The sequence below is a fragment of the Cetorhinus maximus genome, chromosome 30 (assembly GCF_964194155.1).
Source record: "Cetorhinus maximus chromosome 30, sCetMax3.hap1.1, whole genome shotgun sequence".
In the NCBI taxonomy this organism is placed as follows: Eukaryota; Metazoa; Chordata; class Chondrichthyes; order Lamniformes; family Cetorhinidae; genus Cetorhinus; species Cetorhinus maximus.
The window spans coordinates 6,203,175-6,229,505 of record NC_135908.1 but is presented as its reverse complement, the minus strand read 5'-3'; the positions used below and the strand labels follow the sequence as shown (position 1 = coordinate 6,229,505).

Genomic DNA, 26,331 nt, shown 5'->3' with positions numbered 1-26,331 from the left:
CCATTCGGCCTTTCGAGCCTGCTCCGCCATTCATTATGATCATGGCTGATCATCCAACTCAAAAGCCTGCTTCCGCTTTCTCTCCATATCCTTTGATCCCTTTCGCCCCAAGAGCTATATCTAACTCCTTCCTGAAAACATAAAATGTTTTGGTCTCAATTACTTTCTGTGGTAGCGAATTCCACAGGCTCACCACTCTCTGGGTGAAGAAATTTCTCCTCATCTCAGTCCTAAATGGTCTACCCCGTATCCTCAGACTGTGACCCCTGGTTCTGGACTCCCCCACCATCGGGAACATCCTTCCTGCATCTACCCTGTCTAGTCCTGTTAGAATTTTATAGGTTTCTATGAGATCCCCCCTCATTCTTCTGAACTCCAGCGAATATAATCCTAATCTACTCAATCTCTCCTCATATGTCAGCCCCGCCATCCCAGGAATCAGTCTGGTAAACCTTCACTGCACTCCCTCTATAGCAAGAACATCCTTCCTCAGATAAGGAGACCAAAACTGCACACAATATTCCAGGTGTGGACTCACCAAGGCCCTGTATAATTGCAGCAAGGCATCCCTGCTCCTGTACTCGAATCCTCTGGCTATGAAGGCCAACATACCATTTGCCTTCTTTACCGCCTGCTGCACCTGCATGCTTACCTTCAGCGACTGGTGTACAAGGACACCCAGGTCTTGTTGCACATTCCCCTCTCTCAATTTATAGCCATTCAGATAATAATCTGCCTTCCTGTTTTTGCTACCAAAGTGGATAACCTCACATTTATCCACATTATACCGTATCTGCCATGCATTTGCCTACTCAATCAGCTTGTCCAAGTCACACTGAAGCATCTCTGCATCCTCCTCACAGCTCACCCTCCCACCCAGCTTTGTGTCACCTGCAAATTTAGTTCCCTCATCTAAATCATTAATATATATTGTGAATAGCTGGGGTCCCAGCACCGATCCCTGCGGTACCCCACTAGTCACTGCCTGCCATTTGGAAAAAGACCCATTTATTCCTACTCTTTGTTTCCTGTCTGCCAACCAGTTTTCTATCCATCTCAATACACTAACCCCAATTCAATGCGCTTTAATTTTACACGCTAATCTCTTATGCGGGACTTTGTCAAAAGCCTTCTGAAAGTCCAAATAAACCACATCCACTGGCTGCCCCTCATCTACTCTACTAGTTACATCCTCGAAAAATTCCAGTAGATTTGTCAAGCATGATTTCCCTTTCATAAATCCATGCTGACTCTGTCTGATTCTGCCACTGTTTTCCAAGTGCTCAGCTATTAAATCTTTTATAATGGACTCTAGAATTTTCCCCATTACCGATGTCAGGCTGACTGGTCTATAATTCCCTGTTTTCTCTACCTCCCTTTTTAAATAGTGGGGTTACATTAGCTCCCCTCCAATCTGTAGGAACTGTCCCACAGTCTATAGAATCTCGGAAGATGGCTACCAATGCATCCACTAACTCTAGGGCCACTTCCTTAAGTACTCTGGGATGTAGATTATCAGGCTCTGGGGATTTATCGGCCTTCAATCCCATCAATTTCTCCAGCACCATTTCCCTACTAATTCTGATTTCTTTCAATTCCTCCCTCTCACTAAACCCTGTGTCCCCCAACATTTCTGATATGTTATTTGTGTCCTCCTTTGTGAAGACAGAACCAAAGTATGTATTTAGTTGGTCAGCCATTTCTTTGTTCCCCATTATAAATTCCCCTGTTTCTGACTGTAAGGGACCTACATTTGTCTTCACCAATCTATTTCTCTTCACATGCCTATAGAAACTTTTACAGTCAGTTTTTATGTTCCCCGCAAGCTTACTCTCGTACTCTATTTTCCCCTTCTTAATCAATCCCTTGGTCTTCCTTTGCTGAATTTTAAAGTGCTCCCAATCCTCAGGTCTGTTGTTTTTTCTGGCCAATTTGTATGCCTCTTCCTTGGATCTAATACTATCTCTAATTTCCATGGTTTGGCCACCTTTCCTATTTTACTTTTGCGCCAGACAGGAATAAACAATTGTTGCAGTTCACCCATGCGCTCTTTGAACATTTGCCATTGCCTATCCACCTTTAAATATCTGCCGTGGTGGGATTCGAACACCGGTCCCCAGAGCATTACCCTGGGTCTCTGGATTATGGAGGGTGAATGTAAAATTCTGCCCCAGGTGTACACTGACTGCACAGTGGAATTGGGAGCTACACTGGGTTAGGGGCCAACCTTCCACCTTTGTGACCTGCAGCTGAAACAAAGAGAGACTGATGGGCTCCAGGGATCTTCCTCCCAAACCCAAGTCACTTTCTTTCAGATTGTTGAAAAGACAGGGCGTGTTGCTGAAGCTTTTCGTCTTGCACTCATCAGGACAAATTCAAGAATGCCAAAGTTCAAACATCACAACAATTTATACCAAAGGAGAAAAGGGTTCTGCTTGGTTGGCAAGCTGACTCTGATTGGCCAAGGTGTTGCCATGGAGAAGGCAACAGGGAGCTATAGGCTCCCCAAGCTCCTGGGTAATTCAAAAAAGGTGCAAGGCTTGAACTAATTCCATTTGTTTGCAGAGAATGGGTCCCTGTTCATGAACATATGTCACCTCTAGCAAGTGTAAGTGAGCCACATTATGAGCTTGACTGATGATCTTAAATTGGTTGTTAGTGTAGCTATTAGCACACTCAGGATTGTTCAGCAAGTGCTGCGGGAACATGTCCCCCTTTACAACAATTTTCAAGACCCGATCTTTCCTTCCTTCAATTATTAGTTAAGAACTAGTCTACTAATTCAACATTTCCATTCCCCACAGCAACGATCACACGTTTCTCAGTCACAGAGGCCACAAGACAATTAGTGTGAGGAACAGCAGACTGGCATTCAGTCGAGGGCATTCATCTGAGATTGGGGCATTGTAGAGGGAGCTTAACATTGCACAAGTCTCCTCTCCCTAACCTGGGAGTGTTTGAGGCCAATTAAGTCTTGGGGTCTAGGACAGTGGGATTCAGTAACTTTCTCCATTTTAACCCGCCATCCACCACTCTCCATTATTTTCATGCCCTGGACCCCAAGATCTACTCTCATTGAAACGTCTAAAATTCTTAAGGGTTTGACAGGGTCGACATTTCCAGTAGCTGGGAAGTCTAGAACTCAGGATCATAGTCTGAGATGAGGAGAAATTTCTTCACTCAGAGTTGTGACTCTTTGAGATTCTCTACCCCGAGGGCTGTGGATGCTCTGTCATTGAGTATATTCAAGGCAGAAATCGATAGATTTTTGGACATTAAGGGAATCGAGGAATATGGGGATAGAGCGGGTAGGTGGAGCTGTCATTGGACAGTCCACCCTCCCAGCCATCAGTCTAGTGAACCCTTGTTACACCCCCTCAATAGCATTTCTATCATTTGTTAAGTAAGAAGGCTATAACTGTACACAGGATCCAAGTGTGGTTTAACCATGATCCTATATAATTGCTAGAAGGCTTCTTCGCTCTTGTGCCCCAGTCCCTTTGCCATAAAGGCCAACATCCCATTTACTTGGGTCTGAAGAAGAGTCATTCGGGCTCGAAACGTTAACTCTGTGTTCCTCTCCACAGATGCTGTCAGACCTGCTGAGTTTTTCTGGCTATTTTTGTTTCTGTTTCAGATTTCCAGCATCCGCAGTATTTTGCTTTTATCCCTTTTACTTGTCCAATCCCTCACGTACCTGTACATTAGCTTCCTGAGAGTAATGGATAAGGACATGCAGGTGTCCCTGAACACCAGTATCTCTCAGTTTCACACCACTTAACAATATTCTGCTTTTCTATTTTAAAGTGGATAACTTGCGCTGTTCCACATCATATCCCATCTGCCACGCTCTTGCCCACTCACTGAACCTGTCTATATCCCTTTGCAGCCTGTTCCTCACAGCTTACTTTCCCACTTAGCTTTGTATCGTCACCAAACTTTGAAGTCTTAAACGTGGACTCCTCATCCAAGTCACTAATATCGATTGTAAATAGCTGAGGCCCCAGCACTGATCATTGTGACTCTCCACTGGTTACATCCCACCAACCCAAAAATGTGCCGTTCACTCCTGCTCTCTGTCTATTAACTAACCTTCAATCTTGCTAAGAGATTACCCCTCCCACCGCCACCCAACAAACCTAATTTTGTGCCATAACCTCTGGTCCAGCACCTTATCGAAACCTTCTCGAAGATCCACCATTCCCTCTCTTCGGCCAGTTACAACCCCAAAAACTCAAAGACAATTTGTTCATGTTGTCTCTTCCTGGTCCTATTATGATTTCCTAAATCCCCCTGTTATCACATCCCTAATAACAAAGTCAAGGCATTTAAAAAAAATAACTCTTTCATGGGATGTGGGCACTGCTGGCAAGTCCAAGATTTGTTGCCCATCCTTAATTGCCCTTGAACTGAGTGGCTTGCTGGGCCATTTCTGAGGGCACTTAAGAGTCAACCATATTGCCGTGGGTCCTGGGGTCACATGTAGGCCAGACCGGGTAAGGACCGCAGATAAAGGATATTAGTGAACCAAATAGATTTTTACGACAATGGATGATAGTTGGCATGGTCACCATTACTGCCAACTAGTTTTATATTCCAGATTGCATTCACTGAATTTAAATTCAACTAAGTGACGTGGTGGGATTTGAACCCATGTCCCAAGAGCATTAGCCCAACAGGACAGGGGAGCCCATTTTGCCAGGGGTTAGAAGGTCCAGTAAGTCTCCGTAAGCACCTTGGCACACAGCGCTCCCTTGATAGGCTGACAAGACGACACAAAGCCCCTCAGGCACTAGTTATTCTGATTACATCAGTTTGTCACTGAGTTGAGTTTTATTCTGAATCTCCAGCGCACAGGGTTAAAAGCAATACGATAATACTCCCAACTTTGTTCAGAAAATCACCGTGGCGAGGGTTATATATATTTTTTTCCCCTGCCATCTTTTTGCACCGCTTTCAAATATTAAATTCCGGCTGCTATTCAGGTACGGTTTTCCCTTTCTTCCATTCACCGAGGTTTCCATAGCGACTGAGAAAAAGCAATTTTTGCTCTCAATTACCTGAGGTTCTCCAAAGGCCCATTGAGAAAGCATTTTGTCTGATTGTTGCTGGACGCCCAATTTAATGTTGATGAAAAGCCCACTTAGATATCAGATTATTGAAATTTAAAATAAACTGGTGATACCCACACACACTGGGATCGGTGAGCCCCTCTCCCAAGCTATTCCAATAATAACACATTAGAAATATTTCTACTAAGAGAAATGATTATTTTTGATTCTCCAAAGGGTGTATGACTTAAATAGATGCTCATTACTAAATCGGGGAAATGGTTTGAAATGTGCTTGTCTACATAAAGCATAAAAATACATTAACACAACAGTGACTACACTTTTAAAGTATTTATTGGCTGCGAAACACTTTGGGATGTTTGGAAGGCTCTGTAAAAATACAAGCCTTTTCATGTGGCTCTTGAGAGAGGCAGTTCACAAGGTCCCGTCAACACCCCTTTGTCCTTTTGTCTATGACATCTTTGGCAATCTCTTCTTTGCCTCCACCTATCACTGGCCCTCTATCCAGCTCTACCTGTTCCACCACCCCCCCTCAACCAGCTTATATTTCACCTCATTTCTCTATTTCCTCAATTCTGTTGAAGAGTCATATGGACTCGAAACGTTAACTGTGTTCCTCTCCGCAGATGCTGTCAGACCTGCTGAGTTTTTCCAGCTATTTTTATTTTTGTTTTTGTTTCACAAGGTCCCAGGTTCATAGGTCAGAGCTGAGATGTCTGGTTTCTGTCGGACGCACAGTTGGATTCAGTGGCCCAGGGTCAGGAAGTAAAAGGGGGAAATGAATCAGGGTCTGAGTTCCTCATCGCCATCCAGTCACCAGCGCTGGGAAGTGTGAGAGCGAGTGGGAGAGGATTGAGTAAGTGGGGAAGAGGGGGGTGGTTAGTGGGCAAGAGGGCGAGGGTGACAGGGGGCACGGGCGACAGGGGGCACGGGCAACAGGGGCGAGGGTGACGGGGCCGAGAGCGACAGGGGGCGAGGGTGATGGGGGCGAGGGTGACGGGGCCGAGAGCGACAGGGGGCGAGGGTGACAGGGGGCACGGGCGACAGGGGGCGAGAGCGACAGGGGGCACGGGCGACAGGGGGCGAGGGTGACGGGGCCGAGAGCGACAGGGGGTGAGGGTGACGGGGCCGAGGGCGACAGGGGGCGAGGGTGATGGGGGCGAGGGTGACGGGGCCGAGAGCGACAGGGGGCGAGGGTGATGGGGGCGAGGGTGACGGGGCCGAGAGCGACAGGGGGCGAGGGTGACAGGGGGCACGGGCGACAGGGGGCGAGAGCGACAGGGGGCACGGGCGACAGGGGGCGAGGGTGACGGGGCCGAGAGCGACAGGGGGTGAGGGTGACGGGGCCGAGGGCGACAGGGGGCGAGGGCGACAGGGGGCGAGGGTGACGGGGCCGAGGGCGACAGGGGGCGAGGGTGACAGGGGGCACGGGCGACAGGGGGCGAGAGCGACAGGGGGCACGGGCGACAGGGGGCGAGGGTGACGGGGCCGAGAGCGACAGGGGGTGAGGGTGACGGGGCCGAGGGCGACAGGGGGCGAGGGTGATGGGGGCGAGGGTGACGGGGCCGAGAGCGACAGGGGGCGAGGGTGATGGGGGCGAGGGTGACGGGGCCGAGAGCGACAGGGGGCGAGGGTGACAGGGGGCACGGGCGACAGGGGGCGAGAGCGACAGGGGGCACGGGCGACAGGGGGCGAGGGTGACGGGGCCGAGAGCGACAGGGGGTGAGGGTGACGGGGCCGAGGGCGACAGGGGGCGAGGGCGACAGGGGGCGAGGGTGACGGGGCCGAGGGCGACAGGGGGCGAGGGTGACGGGGCCGAGGGCGACAGGGGGCGAGGGCGACAGGGGGCGAGGGCAACAGGGGGCGAGGGCGACAGGGGGCGAGGGCGACAGGGGGTGAGGGCGACAGGGGACAAGCTTGCGAGCAAGTGAGTGAAAGTGTGAGGAACCATGAGTGTGTAAGAGCGCGAATGTGAAAGTGTGTACGAGAGAGAGAGATAGAGTGAGGGAGAGGAGAGAGAGTGAGAGAGAGAGAGCGAGAGTGGGAGAGAGAGAGCAAGAGTGAGAGAGAGAGAGCGAGGGAGAGAGAGCGAGGGAGAGAGAGAGAGAGTGAGAGAGAGATAGAGAGAGAGATAGAGAGAGAGAGTGAGGGAGAGAGAGAAAGAGTGAGAGAGAGAGAGTGAGGGAGAGAGAGCGAGAGTGGGAGAGAGAGAGCGAGGGAGAGAGCAAGAGTGAGAGAGAGAGAGCGAGGGAGAGAGAGCGAGGGAGAGAGAGAGCGAGGGAGAGAGAGCGAGGGAGAGAGAGAGAGCGAGAGAGAGAGAGCGAGGGAGAGAGAGCGAGGGAGAGAGAGAGAGTGAGAGAGATAGAGAGAGAGCCAGGGGGAGTGTGAGAGAGAGAGAGTGAGAGAGAGTGAGAGAGAGCACGAGGGAGAGAGAGTGCGAGGGAGAGAGAGAGAGAGAGTGAGTGAGAGAGAGAGAGTGAGAGAGAGAGAGAGAGCGAGGGAGAGAGAGTGAGGGAGAGAGAGCGAGGGAGAGAGATCGAGGGAGAGAGAGCGAGGGAGAGAGTGAGAGAGAGAGAGTGAGAGGGAGAGAGAGCGATGGAGAGAGAGCAAGGGAGAGAGAGCGAGGGAGAGAGAGAGAGAGAGTGAGAGAGAGAGAGAGTGAGAGAGAGAGAGAGCGAGGGAGAGAGAGTGGGGAGAGAGAGAGTGAGAGAGAGAGAGCGAGTGAGAGGGAGAGAGAGAGAGAGTGATGGAGAGAGAGCGAGGGAGAGAGAGTGAGAGAGAGAGAGAGTGAGAGAGAGAGAGAGCGAGAGAGAGAGAGCGATGGGGAGAGAGAGAGAGAGTGAGAGAGAGAGCGAGGGAGAGAGAGCGGGGAGAGAGAGAGAGAGTGAGAGGGAGAGAGAGCGATGGAGAGAGAGCGAGGGAGAGAGAGCGATGGAGAGAGAGCGATGGAGAGAGAGAGAGAGTGAGAGAGTGTGAGAGAGAGATAGAGAGAGAGAAAGAGTGAGAGAGAGTGAGAGAGAGATAGAGAGAGATAGAGAGTGTACACCAGGGGGCATCACGGTTCCAGTTGTGTGATCCTTGGGTCAGGTCCTGAGCTACAGCTGATGTCCACTCACATGTTTGTCAGTAAAGCAGGGGAGGTGAGGAGGAAACAGAATCAAAATTATAACCTGCAGCTGAGGCAGGCCCCACACCGAGAGGCTGATATTAATCATTCCGGCATGGAAGCTCGGTCAGGGACCCTGCCCCAAGCAAACACAAGTCTCTGGGACCCTAACCTCCTCACCTGGCCTATTCATCTTTCTAGTTAATTAATGAGACGTGTGCCAATAGGAAGCAGCTGTCAAGAGTGAAGGCTACACAATCAATAATTCTGCAGTCTCATTCCTGGAATAAATAAATTACCTTTTATGACTGACCCTCACTGACAGTGCGGTTAGTTTATACAGGGAGTACCTGAACTATGGAGACCAGCGTTTGGCCTTGAATCTGCGTTCAGTTTACAGGTCAGAGGTCGGCTGGACGGTTACAACTGGCCGTTGGGATGAGAGGTTACATTGATATAGCACTTTTCACAACCAACGGATATCTCAAAATGCTTTCTAGCCAGTGAAGTACTTTTTGAAGTGTAGTCACTGTTGTAATGGAGGAAATCAATTTGCGCACAGCAAGATCCCACAAACATCAATGACCAGACGACCTGTTTTTGTGATGTTGATCCGAGGGATTAAATATTGCCCAGGACATCAGGGAGCACTGGCCGCTCTTCTTCGAGATAGCGCCATGGGATCTTTTACATCCACCCAAAGGGGGCAGATGGGGCCAGGGTTAAACATCTCATCCGAGAAACAGCAACTTTGACAGTGCAGCACTCCCTCAGTATCAGTCTGGGTTTTTGTACACAAACCCTGGAGTTAGACTCGATCCCAGACCCACATGATTCAGAGGCAGAGTGCTACCCACTGAGCCACGGCTGGACATGTTTACAATCAACCCGGTCTCCTGCTCCTGATCAATGTCCAGTGGCCATTGCTGGTGTACACGCGTGCATGCATCTGTGTGCCTGTGTGGCGATCAGGTTAGGACTGGATCTCAGATATGATGCCCCTGCAGTTGAATAGGCCCAATCTGAAGAAGGGTCCCTGAGATGCGGAACTGAAGCCTGAGCAACAATTGTGGAATGATATTCCAGTGTGATTCGAGGGCCTGGGTGGAGTGTTTAAGCTGACGGCTATACCTGGCTGTCTCGCCAGCTTACATCAGCTATCAGCAGGAACCAGGGGTCAAAGCCGTAACTTTCCCCTGCTTTCCCATAGCTGAATAATGAGTCCAGACATTTTCTGTCCTTTGTTCCTCCTCCCCCAGTCTGTACAGTGGACCTGGGGACAAACTCAGTGAGTGGACAGTAGAGTTGGGCACGGGTCAGGAACAGATGGGTCCCTGAAAAGATTTAAAACGACCATCGTGGATGCATCACAGCATCTCCCCCAAATGTGGGCATTGCAATTTATAACAGGGAAAATCGATGAGGATTGAGTGAAGATTTCTTTTAGTATACGATCATTAATATCAAATCAATAAGGTCACAGGCTTCAAAACAGGGATTGACTTACACCTGGAACGCCATGGCCCATTGTCCACTTCATCTGACCTGCTTCACCCAAAGGGTACACATGATGCTGATTCCCCATTTCATTACTGGACTCAACCATCAAGTTCTACCAAATGGGCTTCAACGTTCCTCTCACCCCCATTCATATCCTCCCTTGAGAACTCTGCCTCCTACTGGGCTACAGGTACATAACTGGAACACAGGAACTGGATGAGGCCATTCGGCCCCTCAAGCGTTGAGCCTCTTCCACCAGCAGTCTCTTGAAGATTTATTCAATCTGGAGGCATCAGAATAATGCTTTCCTCACTCTACCACCACACACACACACACATACACACACACACATACACACACACACACACACACACACACACACGCACTTCAGGGGTCACTGAATAGAGACTTGATTGACCCTCCGGATCAGTTTAGCTCCGTACCACATCTTCACTGTGCCCTGTAGTGGGGAGAACTCCCCCGCTCTTCTAGAAACGACAACCATGGGATCTTTCCATTCCTCCTGAGAGGGCCGTTGAGGCTGTGATTCAACATTTCATCCCAAAAGATGACATCTCTAGCACTGGAAGCATCACTCCAGGTTGTTATTCTCCAGTCTGTGGAATGGGGCTAGAACCCACAACCTTTGAGAGGCGAGAGTCCTGTCCACTGAGAAACAGCAGACACCATAACACAGAGCCTCCCTGACAGAGATTACTGGGCTATCTGTAAGACTCAAATAACCTCAATTCTCAAACATCGCACCCAAGTGGAAATCTTGGAACAGCTTGGACACTAAGGCAAGAGTGTCAGGGGGGGGGACGTGTGAGATGGGGCGGTGAGGGAGCCTTTGACAGTTTCAGTTAAGGGTAAACACTTGCGAGGGTCATCATACTGCTACTCTGTGCAGTCTCTGGAACAGTGCCAAGCAAACACTTTCATGTGGTATCATTGATGGTCACATAGTTCCAACAGTGACTCCAGTCAGGGAAAGGGCAACAGATAGAAGACATGGAGGCTTTAGTGAGCCTAACAAGCAGTTAATAACTTCTGTGATCTTCGTGGCAATACTCGAATAAATTTCTGTATCATTTTATAAATGGGGTGTACTTTCTATAAGATTAATGAAGCAGAGGTTTGTTAATCTGTTGCCATTTCTCACTCTAGGATCTGACCACATGGGCTGACCTGTCAGTGCCCTACCGAGGGAGTGCTGCACTGTTGGACATGGCATTAGGCCAAGATCTATCTGCCCTAGCAGGCTGCTGTTAAAATTCCCATGGTGCTACTCAAAGAGGAGGAAGGTGTCTCTTGCTAACCTGTTCAATATTTCTTCCTTGACCAACATCACCAAAATGCAGGGTAAATGTTCATTCATCACACTGCTGCTTGTGGGATCATGCTGTGCAAAAAATAGTCATTGTTCAAGAGGCCATTGCAGCATCAACCACGCTTTATAACATCCATTGAACATGAATACTTTGGGATCTATCAGAGTTTTTGACAAGACAAAATGTGAAATCACTCCCTCTCTCCCCCCCTCCGTCTCCCTCTCTCTCTCTCCCCTCCGTCTCCTTCTCTCTCTCTTTCTCTCTCCCCTCCGTCTCCTTCTCTATCTCTCTCTCTCCCCTCCGTCTCCCTCTCTCTCTCTCTCTCCTTTGTCTCCCTCTCTCTCTCTCTCTCCCCTCCGTCTCCCTCTCTCTCTCTCTCCCCTCCGTCTCCCTCCTCTCTCTCTCCCCTCCGTCTCCTTCTCTCTCTCTCCCCCCTCCGTCTCCCTCTCTCTCTCTCTCCCCTCCGTCTCCCTCTCTCTCTCCCCTCCATCTCCCTCTCTCTCTCCCCTCCATCTCCTTCTCTCTCTCTCCCCCCCTCCGTCTCCCTCTCTCTCTCTCTCTCCCTCCGTCTCCCTCTCTCTCTCTCCCCTCCCGTCTCCCTCTCTCTCTCGCTCTCTCCGTCCCCCTCTCTCTCTCTCTCTCTCTCTCTCCCCTCCCCGTCTCCCTCTCTCTCTCTCTCTCCCTCCCCTCTCTCTTGCTCTCTCTCTCCCCTCCGTCTCCCTCTCTCTCTCCCCTCCGTCTCCCTCTCTCCCTCTCTCTCTCCCCTCCGTCTCCTTCTCTCTCTCTCTCCCCTCCGTCTCTCTCTCTCTTCCCTCCGTCTCCCTCTCTCTCCCCTCCGTCTCCCTCTCTCTCCCCTCCGTCTCCCTCTCTCTCCCCACCGTCTCCCTCTCTCTCCCCTCCGTCTCCTCTCTCTCTCTCTCCCCTCCGTCTCCCTCTCTCTCCCCTCCGTCTCCCTCTCTCTCTCTCTCCCCTCCTCTCTCTCTCTCTCCCCTCCATCTCCCTCTCTCTCTCTCTCCGTCTCCCTCGCTCTCTCTCCCCCCTCCGTCTCCCCCTCTCTCTCTTCCATCTCTCTCTCCCCCCTCTGTCCCTCCCTCTCCCCCCTCCGTCCCTCTTTCCCCCCCACCTCCATCTCTCTCTCTCTCTCCCACCTCCGTCTCTCTCTCTCTCTCCCCCACCTCCGTCTCTCTCTCTCTCTCTCTCCCCCCTCCATCTCTCTCTCTCTCTTTCTCTCTCTCCCCTCCATCTCCCTCTCTCTCTCTCTCCCCTCCATCTCCCTCTCTCTCTCTCTCCCCTCCGTCTCCCCCTCTCTCTCTTCCCCCTCTGTCCCTCCCTCTCCCCCCTCCGGCCCTCCCTCTCCCCCCTCCATCCCTCTCCCCCCCACCTCCATCCCTCTCTCCCCCCCACCTCCATCCCTCTCTCCCCCCCACCTCCATCCCTCTCCCCCCCACCTCCATCCCTCTCCCCCCCACTTCCATCCCTCTCTCCCCCCCACCTCCATCTCTCTCTCCCCCACCACCTCCATCCCTCTCTCCCCCCCACCTCCATCTCTCTCTGCCCCCCACCTCCATCCCTCTCTCCCCCCCACCTCCATCCCTCTCTCCCCCCACCTCCATCTCTCTCTCCCCCACCACCTCCATCTCTCTCTCCCCCCACCTCCATCCCTCTCTCCCCCCACCTCCATCTCTCTCTCCCCCCCACCTCCATCCCTCTCTCCCCCCCACCTCCATCCCTCTCTCCCCCCGAACCTCCACCCCTCTCTCCCCCCACCTCCATCCCTCTCCCCCCCCCACCTCCATCCCTCTCTCCCCCCCACCTCCATCTCTCTCTCTCTCCCACCTCCATCTCTCTCTCTCCCACCTCTGTCTCTCTCTCTCTTCTACCTCCGTCTCTCTCTCTCTCTTTCTCCTCCCTCCCTCTCTCCCCCCCTCACTCCCTCCCCTCCATATTTCTCTCCCTCCCCTCTATCTATCTTTCCCTCTTTCCTGTGTAGCTAAGCATTGCAATATGTGCTTCACATCCCAGCGAGCCAGATGATGATTAACATGAACCGTTAATCAGTCCTAAATCTGGCCCTTGTGTCACCAGTTACTCTCTAATCAAATGACTCATCGCTGCACCAGACGACCTTCACACAGGGGCTCCTTCATTATTTAAATAATCTGTTTGTTTAGCTCATAGATCATTTGAAGAGATTCATCAGGATTGACTTGAATTCAGTCACTGGCTTCAATTCCACCAACATTTTGGTTTTGTTCTCAGTCTCTGCTGATCCTCTGAAGAAATCACTAACAGTTTTGTCAGTGACTTATTTCAGTGAACAGTGTCAATGCCGTGTCAATCCAGAATGTCCATGCTTATAGTCCAGGAACATTAGGCAACAGGAATAAAGAATATAATCAAAATACTGCGGATGCTGGAAATCTGAAAGAAAAACAGAAAGTGCTGGAAAAACTCAGCAGGTCTGACAGCCTCTTCTTGAAGAGTCATAAAGACTCGAAACGTCAACTCTGTTTCTCCCTCCACAGAGATAAAGAGTAGCCAGACAGAGAAAAACCAGAGCCCACTGAGTTCACCTTCCACTATCCTGATAGTCACACGATGCGATGATAATGGAGTTAGTGACTAATCACAGAGATCAATCTCTATCAATGAGTCTACAACAGACTCAGGCATGAGGGTGAGGAAAACCCCCACCCCAGTGCTGGAGAGATTTAGGAACCAGAGATCCTAAGTCACGAGTTCCTCTCTGAGAACGTTACACCCATCATGTCTCAAACTACACACACTGGCTCTCAGCAAATCTCCGGTGGGTGGCAATTCCAGGCGTGACAATGAGCTCCAGGGTCCCTGGGCTGGGGAGGGGTTATAAATAATGCGTGTGCTCCCACTTCTTGATGGCTATTCTGCGGTCCGTGCTGTGGAAGGTTTGCCTGCGTGTTGGTGAGGACAGGACCAAGCTCAGTTGTATGGTCCCCTCTGTTGGGGCAGCTCCAGTGATAATGAACGGCCGGGTGGGTGGGATACTGGAAGTGTCCGATGCTCATGGAGATGTAGCCCAGGAAGAGTCAGAGCCTATAGAAGAGGAGGGTGGGAGGGGGGGGCATTTGCAGGTGGAGGAATCCAGCACAGGAGAAATAAAAAGGTTACATCACGGCTTGGCAACAGGCGGGAGACGCTACAGAAACTTACCTGCAAACGCCTTCGAGATCCGATCCTTCTTCCACTCCCAGGGTTGGTCGTATTCGCCCGGCGGCCGCTCATCGTCCTCTGGGAGGCGACTCTCGCGGGGCCGGTGGGAAAGCGCCTTCTCCAGGTCGGAGTCTCCGCCATTCTCCGTGGGTTCGTAAGGCGTGTCGTACAGCGGCAGCTGTTTGCTGGGCGCCTCCTTCGATCCCCTCCGGCGTATCTCTGCACAACATCAGGAGAGCATTAAAAACCCTGAGATTCTTAACAAAACAACAGACAGAGAGAGAGAGAGAGAGAGAATCGACAGCCCATCACTGGCTGGCACCCGTTACAGTCCAAATAGAAAGTGACGTTGGTCTAAGAACATAAGAAATAGGAGGAGTGGACCACTCGGCCCATCGAGTCTCCTCTCCCATTCAATAATACCATAGCTGTTCTAATTGTAGCCTTGACTCCACTTTCCCCTCTGTCTCCCATAACCCTTGGCTCCCTTGTCTATCAAAAATCTATCTAACTCAGTCTTGGATATATTCAATTAACGCCAGTTTCCACCTCTCTCTGGGGACAGAATTCCAAAGGCTAACAACCCTCTGAGAGAAGAAATTTCTCTTCATATCTGTCCAAAAAAAGGAGGCATCTTATTTTGAAACTGTGCCCTCTAGTTCTTGATTCTCCCATGAGGGAAAACACATCCTCTCAGCATCTACCCTGTCAAGCCCCCTCAGAATCTTACATATTTCAATAAGGTCACCTCTCATTCTTTTAAACTCCAATGAGTACAGGCCCAACCTGCTCAACCTCTCCTCATAAGACGACCCCTTCATCCCAGGAATCAGCTGAGTGAATCTTCTCTGAACTGTTGGTGTTTGTTGATGCGTGAAACAGTGACAACCCTACTTGTGTGAAGGGAGATGGATGACATATGAAATAGGGGCAGGAGGGGGCCACACCACCCCTCAAGCCTGCCCCACCATTCAATATGATACGTCTGATCTTCAACATTAACTCCACTTTTCAACCCTATCCCCACATCGCCTGATTCCTCAAGTGTCCAATACTTTCTCGATCTCAGGTTGAATATACTCGATCATCCACAGCTCTGTGGGCTGAGAATTCCAAAGACTCACAACTCTCTGAATAAAAAAATCTCTCACCTTAGTTCAGAATGGCCGACCCCTTATCCTCAAACTCTGACCCCTGGTTTTAGACTCTCCACCCAGGGAAACAGCGTCACGGCCCCTTTCCCATCAAGCCCTCTAAGAATTTTACAAGTTGCGATGGGATCAGCTCTCGCTCTTCTCAACGCCATAGGACATAGATTCATTCTACCCACTCTCTCCTCAGAAGATAACCCTCTGGGCCCAGAAATCAGAGGGTCTCCGTGGAGTCAGGTTAGCTCAGGGGTGACGAGCACAGCTATGGGATTGAGGTTGAGTCAACCCGTGAAAGCCGATTGCCCATTAACCAGCCAGCCAGGGACCTGGAGGAGTTGGCCAATTACAGGAGGTCTAAGATTCTTTTCACCTATCTCCATGGAGCCTCCTGCAGGCAGAGTATTATTTAAATGGAGATCGACTGCAGAATTCCCAGGTCCAGAGGGATCTAGGCGTACCAGTGCATAAGTCACAAAAAGTTATTCTGCAGATACAGCATGTAATTAAGAAGGCTAATGGAATGTTTTCCTTTATTCTGAGAGGAATTGAACATAATAAGGATGTTATGCTTCAGTTATACAGGGCATTGGTGAGACTGCATCTTGAATACTGTGTGCAGTTTTGGTCTCCTTATTTAAGGAAGGATGTAAATGTGTTGGAGGAGGTTCACAGGAGATTTACTAGATTGATACCTGGAATGAGCGCGTCTTATGAGGAGAGGTTGGACAGACTGGGCTTGTTTCCACTGGAGTTTAGAAGAGTGAGGGGTGACTTGATTGAAGTATAGAAGATCCTAAACAGTATTGACAAGGTGGACGTGGAAAGGATGTTTCCCCTTGTGGGGGAGTCCAGAACTAGGGGGCACCTGTTTTAAAATTAGGGGTCGCCCCTTATAGGACAGAGATGAGGAGAAATGTTTTCTCTCAGGGGGTTGTGAGTCTTTGAAACACTCTGCCTAACAAGAATCGAAGGTTATCAGGGGTAGATGGGAACGTGGAACTCAAAACATAAAACAGATCAGTCAGGAATGCTGGCAGAACAGGCTCGAGGGGCCGAATGGCCTGCTTTTGCTCCTTGTTGTCAGCTGAGGCCCAATGAGCAGCCCTTTCTCCTCGAGTCAGAGGCTGTACGTTCCAAGTCCCACTCTAGAGACTTGGGCATGTAATCCAGGCCAACATTCCCAGAGCAGTGCTGAGGGAATGCTGTACTGTGGGAGGGTTCCTCGTTCAGAGGAGGCATTGAACATGGACCCTAACTGTCCTCTCAGGTAAATGATCCTAAGGCACAATTCAAAGAAGAGCAGAAGGGAGTTCTCCCCGGTGTCCTGGGCCAATATTATTCCTCAACCAACATCACTAAAAGCAGATTTTCTGATCATTATTACATTGTTGTTTATGGTGCATAAATTAGCTGTCACGTTTCCTACATTACGACAGTGATTATAATGTCGTTGACTGTAAAGCTCTGTAGGACAAACCGGGGCTATAAAAGATGCTCCATAAATTCAAGCTGTTCCTTTCAGTCTAGTCGGACAAGCAATGGGAAGCTTACAGGGCTCTGCTGAACTCCAGTAATACACCTTTAAGCACAAGTGTGTGTGGGGGAGGGGTTATCCTGAACGACTCGACTATCAACCTTTGTTTCTGGCCTTTGCTTCAGCAAGCTGACTGTTTCAGATCAGGGAGAGTTTGTGAGCTACTTATTAATGCCACAGAAACTCTAACTGTGCAATACTCAGGAGGCAATCGAACATGGCGATAGGATATTCAGCCAAACCAAAAAGACCATAAACAAACAGAACATTTTCCAGCACCTGCCTCACATCCCTGTGCTTTTAGTGATCTTATACATGTTCCCTCTCCTCTCCAGCCTCTCCCTCTCTCTCTCTCTCTCCCAAATGTTATGTCTCTTGTCTCTCAGCTCCAACACTACTACGCTCTGCTGACTTTTCCTCCTGCTCCCTCTGTGCTGGGGAGCACCAGCCCTCCTCTCCACACCTCCCTCGGGGTGAAATTTAGACTCACCGCCTCGAACGGTAACTCGGTCAGCCGAGAGACGTCGTTGGTGCGGGTGTCCCTCCACAGCTATCGCAACGCCCTCCCCATCCTGCTTCCCAAAGGCTTTCCAAGTACCACAACGGTGACGATGCGCAGCCGAATGGGGAGGCAGAGTCCGTTAGAAAGCAACCGAGGACAAAGGGGAAAATGCCAGCACATCCCCTCGACGTTGGCGCTGGGGAGGATAAATGATCCGACGGAGAGAAGCTGGAGGTTAGAGCTGGGAGTGGGATCACCAATTTGGCCAGAGGATTTCTCCTGTTAGAGGCGACAGTGACTAATCAAACAGACTCAACGCTGTGCGAGGGAACTTGGGGCCAATTAAAGATCAGGGCTACTATCTCGCTCGTTAATTACCAGTAAGTCTCACCTTCCAGAACTGGTGAACTGGGTCATTTATTATGGCCTCAATATATCAAACCCGAATGGCCTTTAACATTGCACCCTGCATAATGAAATTTTAAAGTTACATTTAGGCCGTGTGCCCCTCAGTTTGCAGGGCAGGGCGTGATTGCTTCAATTGTGCCCCAGGGCTTTTGTCTGATGCAATCATTAATACGGTGCATTTGCACACACAATCCATCATCCAAATATAACCTTTATGCCATGGTAATGTGGGTTATTGATGACCCTTCCTATACACAATTAGCAGACTATGGGAGATATGCAGAAAATAACATAAATCACATTACTAACAGCATTGCACGCTGACTCAGACTCAAATCCTTTCTTCCCTCCCCTCTCAAAGAACTGGTCTCTTTCCCGGGTACAGGCCCTTAGGCGACCTCCACCCTCTTGGCCTTTATACGGTAAGAACTGGGTGGCTATTCAACCACAAGAGGCATCACAACTACACGGAATCCAATTCTCCCCAACAGTCTCCATGTGGGTTATCTAGTCATACATAAGCAATCAGACCCAGGATCTTCTCATTCCCCTTTCCCTGTCCTGGTCATGGGATTTGCAAGGGTTTTGCTTCAGTTCAGAGCTTCCCAAACTCTTTCCCTGGTGTGGACTCCATTGTAATGCGTCAGACTTGGTGTGACCCTGGGGTGAAAATTTTGGGTATGCAACAGTTGTTGAGTTGCTGGGGAGGGGGAGACAAACTGCGGGGCCAGGAGAACAATCGGGTGCGCCCACAGCACAGAGTGAGGCTACCTGCGTGAAACCTGCCCACTCCCCTCACCCTCCAGCCGACTGCGAGCCAGGGGGAGAAAGGAAATCACGTGCGCATAATCAGGAGGCCTCAAAACTGCACCCAGGGCTTTCCCAACAGGGCCTCTGCTCCAGAGCTGCCATTACCCGCCTCAGAGCTCACAGCCCCAAGATCTTGTCCCATGACTCTAGGGGGGGCGGGTGGGGGACATGAATCATGGTTTGGGAAACCCCGCTCTAGTTATTTCTGTCTGGGGAACAAGCAGCAGCACCTGGAGGTAAGGCGATCCCATCGTTTACAACAGTGATGAAGGCCATCACTAAAACTCCAAGGGCGTTGGTTTTAATAGAGTGCTTTCAGCAGCACTATGAATGATGGGATACCCTAACCTCCATTGCATCTCTTGCTGGAGAGCAAGGGAATGGGAAGGATCATGGGAATTTCCAGGGCAACAGATACAAGTGAGAGATCAGGCTCTAAGGGGAAGGGATATGGAGAGTTCCCACACAAGCTGAAGGTGGCAGGCAGGAAATTAGCAGAGCCATGAATCGGAGGCTGGAGGCGATGACTGATTAACAAAAGAAAACTGAATCAAAAGTTTAAAAAGATAAAAAATTACGCTCTTAAGATATTTTGTCCTCATTCGGCACCCCACCACTGGAGCAGCTGCCATACTATACAATTCCCATTTACAGCAACGCGGTCTATTAAGTTATCATAAATTCCACACTTAATTAGAATAAAGTGTCTAACTGTAATGTGAAGTGCTTTACTTGGTGTTTAATCTATTTTTGATCTTGTAACTGGTCAATATTGGAGTGTAAATCGACATCAGTGGTTTTGTTCAGTGAATTGATACAGATACAGAACAGGAAAAAAAAATTCACTTAAACCAGCGCTTGCTAATGTGCCAGAGATTCAATTCTAGCCTTTCAATTAATCCCACCAGCAGACTCAGATCTGGCCTTCAGCCTGGAGCATAGAAAGCTCTCACCAGGCACACGGAAGTTTGGACAGATTCTATAAATGCCCTCCCTGGATATTCTTCACGCTCCAACCTAGCAACAAGGCAGGACATGCAATAAGACGCCTTTAACAACAAATTATATTTATATAGCGCCTTTAACATCATAAAACATTCAAAGGAGCATTGTAAAACAAAATATGACACTGAGCCATGGAAGGAGATATTAGGTCAGATGACCAAAACCTCGGTTAAGGCGGTAGGTATTAACTTAAAGGAGGAAAGCAGATCGGTGGACAGGTTTAGGGAGGGCATCCCAGATCTCGGGTCCAAGCCACCAATGGTGGAGCGATCAAAATCGGGGATGCTCAAGAGGTCAGAATTAGATGAGCACAGGTATCTCGGACAATTGTGGGGTTGGAGGGGATTACGGAGATGGGGGGGGGGCAAAACCATGGAGGGATTTGAAAACAACGGTGAGAATTTTAAAATCAAGGGGTTGCATTGAAGATGGCAGGGCATGTTGAGAGAGCAGTTAATAAAGCATATAGTACCTTAGGCTTTATTAATAGGGGCATTGAGTACAAGAGTAAGGGGGTCATGTTGAACTTGTATAAGACACTAGTTAGGCCTCATCTGGAGTACTTGAGGAAGGATGTGAAGACATTGGAGAGAGTACAGAGGAGATTCACAAGAATGATACCTGGGATGAAGAAATGAAGCTATGAGGATAGATTGGAGAGGTTGGGGCTGTTTTCCTTGGAGAAAGGAAGGCTGAGAGGATACTTGTTGGAGGTATTCAAGATCCTGAGGGGTATGGGCAGGGTAAATAGTGAGAAACTGTTCCCACTCAAGAGAACATCAACAGTAATATAACAGGAATTGCCCAGGTTTCCTTGAAGGGTACAGCCACTGGAAGATCCCTGAAATGGTGTCAGTATTCACAGGGGATTCCCCAGGAGCTTACCCTTATTTACAGTGGAGCCTCAAGTGCTCCCTGAGAATATATGAGTAACTGCATTGAAACATAAGAAATAGCAGCAGGAGTGGACCAATTGGCCTGTGGGGCCTGCTCCACCTTTCAATACGATCATGACTAATCTTGGGCCTCCTCTTCACTTACCCACCCACTCTCTATATCCCTCGAATCCCTGAGACGCCAAACATCTGTCTATCCCAGCCTTGAATATAGTCAACGATGGAGCATCCACAACCCCCTGGGGTAGAAAATTCCCAAAGATTCCCCAGCCAGAGGAAACAATCTCTCAGTGTCTATACCCTGCCGAGGTCCTTCAGAATCTTGTATGTTTCAATGAGATCGCCTCTTTTCTAAGTTCCAGAAAATATAGCCTCAATTTATTCAGCATCTTATCATAGGACAACCCTCTCATCCCAGGAACCAGTTGAGTGAACCTTCGCTGTACCGTCTCGAGGGCTTGTATATTGTTCCTTAAAAATGGAGACCAAGACTACGCAGAGTATCCCAGGACATAAGAAATAAGAGCAGGTCTTATGGCCTGTTGAGCCTGCTCTGCCATTCAGTACGATCAAGGCTGATCGTTGGCTTCAACTCCATTTTCCCGCTCGCTCCCTATATCACTTGGTTCCCTGAGACACCAAAAATCTGTCTATCCCAGCTTTAAACGTATTCAACAATGGAGCATTAACAACCCTCTGGGGTAGAGAATTCCAAAGATTCACAGCCCTTTGAGTGAAGTAATTCCTCCTTATCTCAGCCCTAAATGATCAGCCCCTTATCCTGTGTTCTCACCAAAGCCCTGAATGATTGTAGAAAGACCTCATTATTCTTGTAGTCTTGCTACAATAGATAATCCCCTGCAATAAAGGCCAACATGCCATTTGCCTACCTATCAGCTTGCTGTGCCTGCAATTCTAACTAGTCGTGTCACTTGTGTGAGTACACCCAAATCTTTGATCATCAGCATTCACAAGTTTCACAGTGTTGGTTACCAGGGCTGTACCAATAGTCCCAGGAGCTCCCCAGGGCGCTATTAATAGTCACAGGAGGAATGTGCCAATATGCACAGGGAGTCACTCACACAGTAAGATTTTCGAGCCAGACAAACACCCAGTGTGGATCATCTTTATGAACAGACAGATGAAGAAAAAAAAAACTGATGAAGCCTTTCATCTTCTTCAATGTTCTTTTGGGAAACACTCTCCAAGCGCAAAAGAAATAAAGATTTACTCACCTAAACCTTACCTGACCAATTAGTTTTCTTTGTGCGGCTAATTCCTATAATTCCTCATCCTAATTACACACAAGTTAAACATTCTAACATGCAGCATTCTCATTTTCCTTGCTGTGCGATCGCTCGAACACGTTAATTGCTCCATGCTAATGAATTTAAGAGATGCCCCATATGTAAGCTATGTTTTGTATGGAGCATTATTCAGGCAGGTGCCCGGAAATCTCAGCTCGTGAGGATTTCAGGCAGCTGGCATCAGGTCCTGCCAACCCCAGTGAGGGTGACATCTCCAAGTCTGATATTCTGTGCCTGCATTGCGATTTCTGCTAATCTGAGCAAGCAGCGCACGTATGTCAGTCTAATAATGTGAAGAGAACATGACTCATTAGTGAACAGCGTTCACTCCCTCTACCATCGACACACAGCAACGGCAGTGTGTGCTGCCTACAAGGTGCACTGCAGGAACTCACCAAGACTCCTTCAACAGCACCCGTGATCTCTACCGCTTAGAAGGACCAGGACAGCAGGGGAACACCACAAACTCCAAATTACACACCCCATCCTGGACTTTGAACCATGGCAAGTGTACCTTCTTCATTGCTGGGTCAAAGTCCAAAGACTCCCTCCCTAACAACACTGTGGGAGCACCTCAGCGGTTTACCAGCAGCAATGCACTGCACAGTAAGCCCTGGGTGCTTTAATGTAGGTTTAATGTTCAGGCTCCTCGAGAGCACTTAAAATAGGTATATTTTTTGTCAATGTTTCTACTCAGCGCTAGGCCATGCAAGGGTGAAGCCAGGATCAACTTCTTCCCACACTTATAACACAGCAGCTGGTAAAGGCCGAGTTGTTCAAATCCCAGAGGGAAACTTGAGCAACTCTCATAACCTGTGGGCAGAATTTTTACCTCGTGCCCGACCCGCTCGAGTGTAAAATGATGCGCATGTGGGTGTCGGGCGAGCGTCCCAACGTCAATGCGCAGTTGCGCGATATTTTGGTTGGCAGGCACGTTCCAGAGTTGGCAACGCGCCGGACAAAAATCAAAAGGTCTATTAAGGCCATTAACCGGGTTATTAAACCTTTGCACTTTTTAGGAAACCTCATTCACAGGTGGGATGAGGTTTCCTAAAGCAAATAAAAATAACATTCACGTTTTAAAATTTAATTAATAACATGTCCCTGCTCACGTGACAAGAGTCACATGAGGGACGTGTTTCATTACATTTTTCATTTCTTCATTTTTTTTTAAAAACTCTTCATCTCCCCCGAGGCAGCTCTGTGCCTCAGGAAGATTATCCCGTGTGTGTGTGTACGAAGTTCGCACTCGCCAGGCTCACCCCACTCACCCTCCTTACCCCACCCCGTCCCTGCTTGCGAAGGCAGCGCTGAGCTCCGCCACGCACGTTTCACGCTGGGCGGGGCCTGAATCAGCCCCCGCCAGTGTGGCACCGCCTTCCAGCCCCGATCACGGGCAGCGGTGGGCTTCCCAAACACCCCCGCCTACCCCCGCCGAGGGCAAAATTGTGTCCATGTTTTCAGTTGGTACGTTTGAGATGCAGCTCTAAATTCAGGAATGAAACCACCAAGCCTCAAGAGGTTTTTTTTTTATAAACTAAATTAAACATTTATTAATTTAACATGAAATTAAATACATACACACGTCTACAAATTACTACCACAATAACTTTTAAACAAATCCTAAAGTTAATCACTCCCAGGTAAATCTTCACCAAGGCAACAATAACCCATAGACTAGAAACAGACACCAGGCAAAGCACATTTGACCTTACAAATTCAAAATGAGGTTCCTTGCAATTTGGTTCCTTTGCAGACACAGTTGTAGGGCTTACAGGCTGCTTAGATCTTACATGTCTCTGACCTGCACATACAAAACTCCTTTCTGTTTATTCCCTACCCTTCCCTTTGAATGTAAATTCTCATTGTATCACTAGGTCTTTAAACTCCACCTCTTCTAACAATACAACCCCTTTCATAGCACCAATTTTATTAGTAATATAAACCCATTGTGTGGTGTCTCCTAGCTAGGTGCAAGATTTTACTCCCTTCTTTTGAATGGTTTATTCAACAAATGTAAATGTATTCTTTACCTTCTAGCCTCATGTTTATCCAATTAACATCTCAAACTACTATACATCAAATCACCCAGACTATCTGGCTTTAATCCAATCAAACCACAAACAGACCCTGCTACAAGCCCAATTTAAAAATAATTTCCACTAACATTATACAGATTAATATTTCTTCATGACACACGCAAAACATAGTGGAAATCTGGAACACTCTCCCACAAAGGGTGGTGAATGCTTCCAGGATTGAGAATGTTAATCTTTTATTCAGGAACGAGGAAAGGTCCCAGTGCTTTTGACAGAAACATAATCAAACAAAATAGCAAACAGAACGAAAGAACAAAATAATAGTCACTTGGTAGTACAGAATTTGAATATTACTGAAGAGAGAGACATGTTGCTGAAGCTTTTCATCTTGCACTCATCAGGACAAACACAAGAATGCCAAATTTCAAATTATCACAACAATTTATACTACAGGAAAAAAGGGTGTTTGTTGGTTGGCAAGTTGACTCTGATTGGCTGAGGTGTTGCCACAGAGACAGTACATGTCCCAGCGATTGGCTGATCAGGTCAAACAGCATCTTCCTCCGATTGTTTGTATTAGACAGTGTACAGACCGTAGTCAACCAGCCCACACTTGCAAAACCCAAAACAAAATGTTTACTGTTAGATGAGATTCTGTGATAGGGCAGCACTTGCTGAACAATCCTGAGTGTGCTAATAGCTACAATAACAACCAATTTAAGACAATCTGTTGAGCTCGTAAATGGCTTAATTATATTTGCTTGAAGTGACATACATTTATACGCAGGGATCTGTTCTCTGCAAACAAAAGGAATATGTTCAAGCCTTGTGTCTTTGAATTACCCAGGAGCCATTGCTTTCTTTATGGCAATGCTTCACCCAGAGTTGATTTGCCAACCAATCAGCACCCTTTTCTCCTGTACAATAAATTGTGATGGTTTGAAATTTGGCATTCCTGTGTTTGTCGTGATGAGTGCAAGATGGAAAGATTCGGCAACACGTCTCTCTTTTCAACAATAATAAAATAATTGGAAAGGCGGCTGAGAAATTGGTCAAAGGGGTGGGTTTCAAGGAGAGTGTTAAGATAGGAGGGGGAAGGGGTTAGGGAGGGAATTCCAGAGCTTAGGGTCTCAGTAGCTGAAGACACAGCTGCAAATGGAGGAGCAAAGGAAGTGAAAAGACCAGAAATTGCGGAGGGTTATGGAGCTGGAGGAGGTTACAGAGTCGGGGTTCAGGCCACAGAGGAATTTAAACATGAGGAATGTTTAAACTTGGAGTGTTGGGGCACTGGGAGCCAATGTAGATCAGTGAGCACAGGGCTGATGGGTGAATGGGACTTGGTGCGAGGTAGGACACCCGATTTTCAATAACCTGAAGTTTATGGAGGATCGAAGACAGGAGACGGATCTCGATCAAAGCTCAACAGGAAAAGAATTGGTAAATGAGGACAGTTAGTAAAAATATCGATTGCACGTAATTCAATCAAATGTTATTGAATCTAAATTGAATGTAGTAATCAGTAGGAGTTTTAATACCCAACACTTGAGGGACTAGTAATATGCGGTGCGAGTTTAAAACGGCTGTGGAATATTAAATGCACAAAACTGTTTCGGAGAAGGGTTTTTCCTCGGGGGAGAGGGAAGAGGAGAGGCGGGTACAATCGAATTACTTTAGGGACCATTTTTCACAGCCATTTCATTTTCCATGACAGCTATTCAATTAGTTTCAGTGTCCCCCAGTGACTGCGTACAGATAGACAAAATGTAATCAAGATTTACACAAGAACTCTGGCAAATTGACTGCCCAATTGGAGAGCGAGCTGCTGGGATCGACCTTCCGCAGTCTGATTTCACATTTCATCCCCTTCGTTTTTCTTCTCCACATGGGTCTTTGGTGCCGTGTGCTCTATTCTTGATGCTGGGGTGCCCAATTTTCTGCCCGTGCCACACTCTCCACCTACCCCAGGCTAGGAAGAATGGGAGCTATCCTGACGTTCATTATTGTGGCACTCAGGAGCAGTGGCCCAGAGTAGGAGACACCATTAAGGTTGGGGTGGTGGGGGGGGGGAAATGCTATGAAAAATCAGTCTGCAAGTGGCTCTCCGGATAGATGTCTGATCGTAAGAGGGAAAGGGTGACTGAGGAAGGTGAGCTGCCCCCACTGTTTACAGACCCTCAGGAAGAGTGAGTTGGAGGAATGAACGGTGTGACGAGTCTAAATTTCAACACGGTGAGAGCGCAGTGGAAAGGATGTGGTAAGAACAAAAGGAGGGGTAAATTCAACATAAACTCCAGGAGCATCAGCAAAATGGAGACTGGAAGAATAGTGGCATGTAACAATTTGAAAACAGAATCCGAGGGGGGCAAAGTTAAATGGGTGCTGTGCACTGGTCATCACGCTGCGACAGGGTGTTTCCCCTATGTGGGGGAGTCTACAGCAGGGGGACAAGGTCAAAAAGTTATGGGTCTCCCATTTATGACT

The 26,331-nt window shown here is 48.6% G+C and overlaps 1 protein-coding gene across 2 annotated transcripts in view; it reads right to left on the bottom strand.

Annotated features, from left to right (window-relative positions):
* The window catches only part of shf (Src homology 2 domain containing F), a 208,533-nt gene that overhangs the window by 107,345 nt on the left and 74,857 nt on the right, over positions 1–26,331 (bottom strand). For both annotated transcript variants that reach the window (XM_078532370.1, XM_078532371.1), the window contains exon 3: positions 14,199–14,417. In XM_078532370.1, the coding sequence (XP_078388496.1) occupies positions 14,199–14,417 (219 nt within the window). The remainder of the gene's footprint in view (positions 1–14,198; positions 14,418–26,331) is intronic.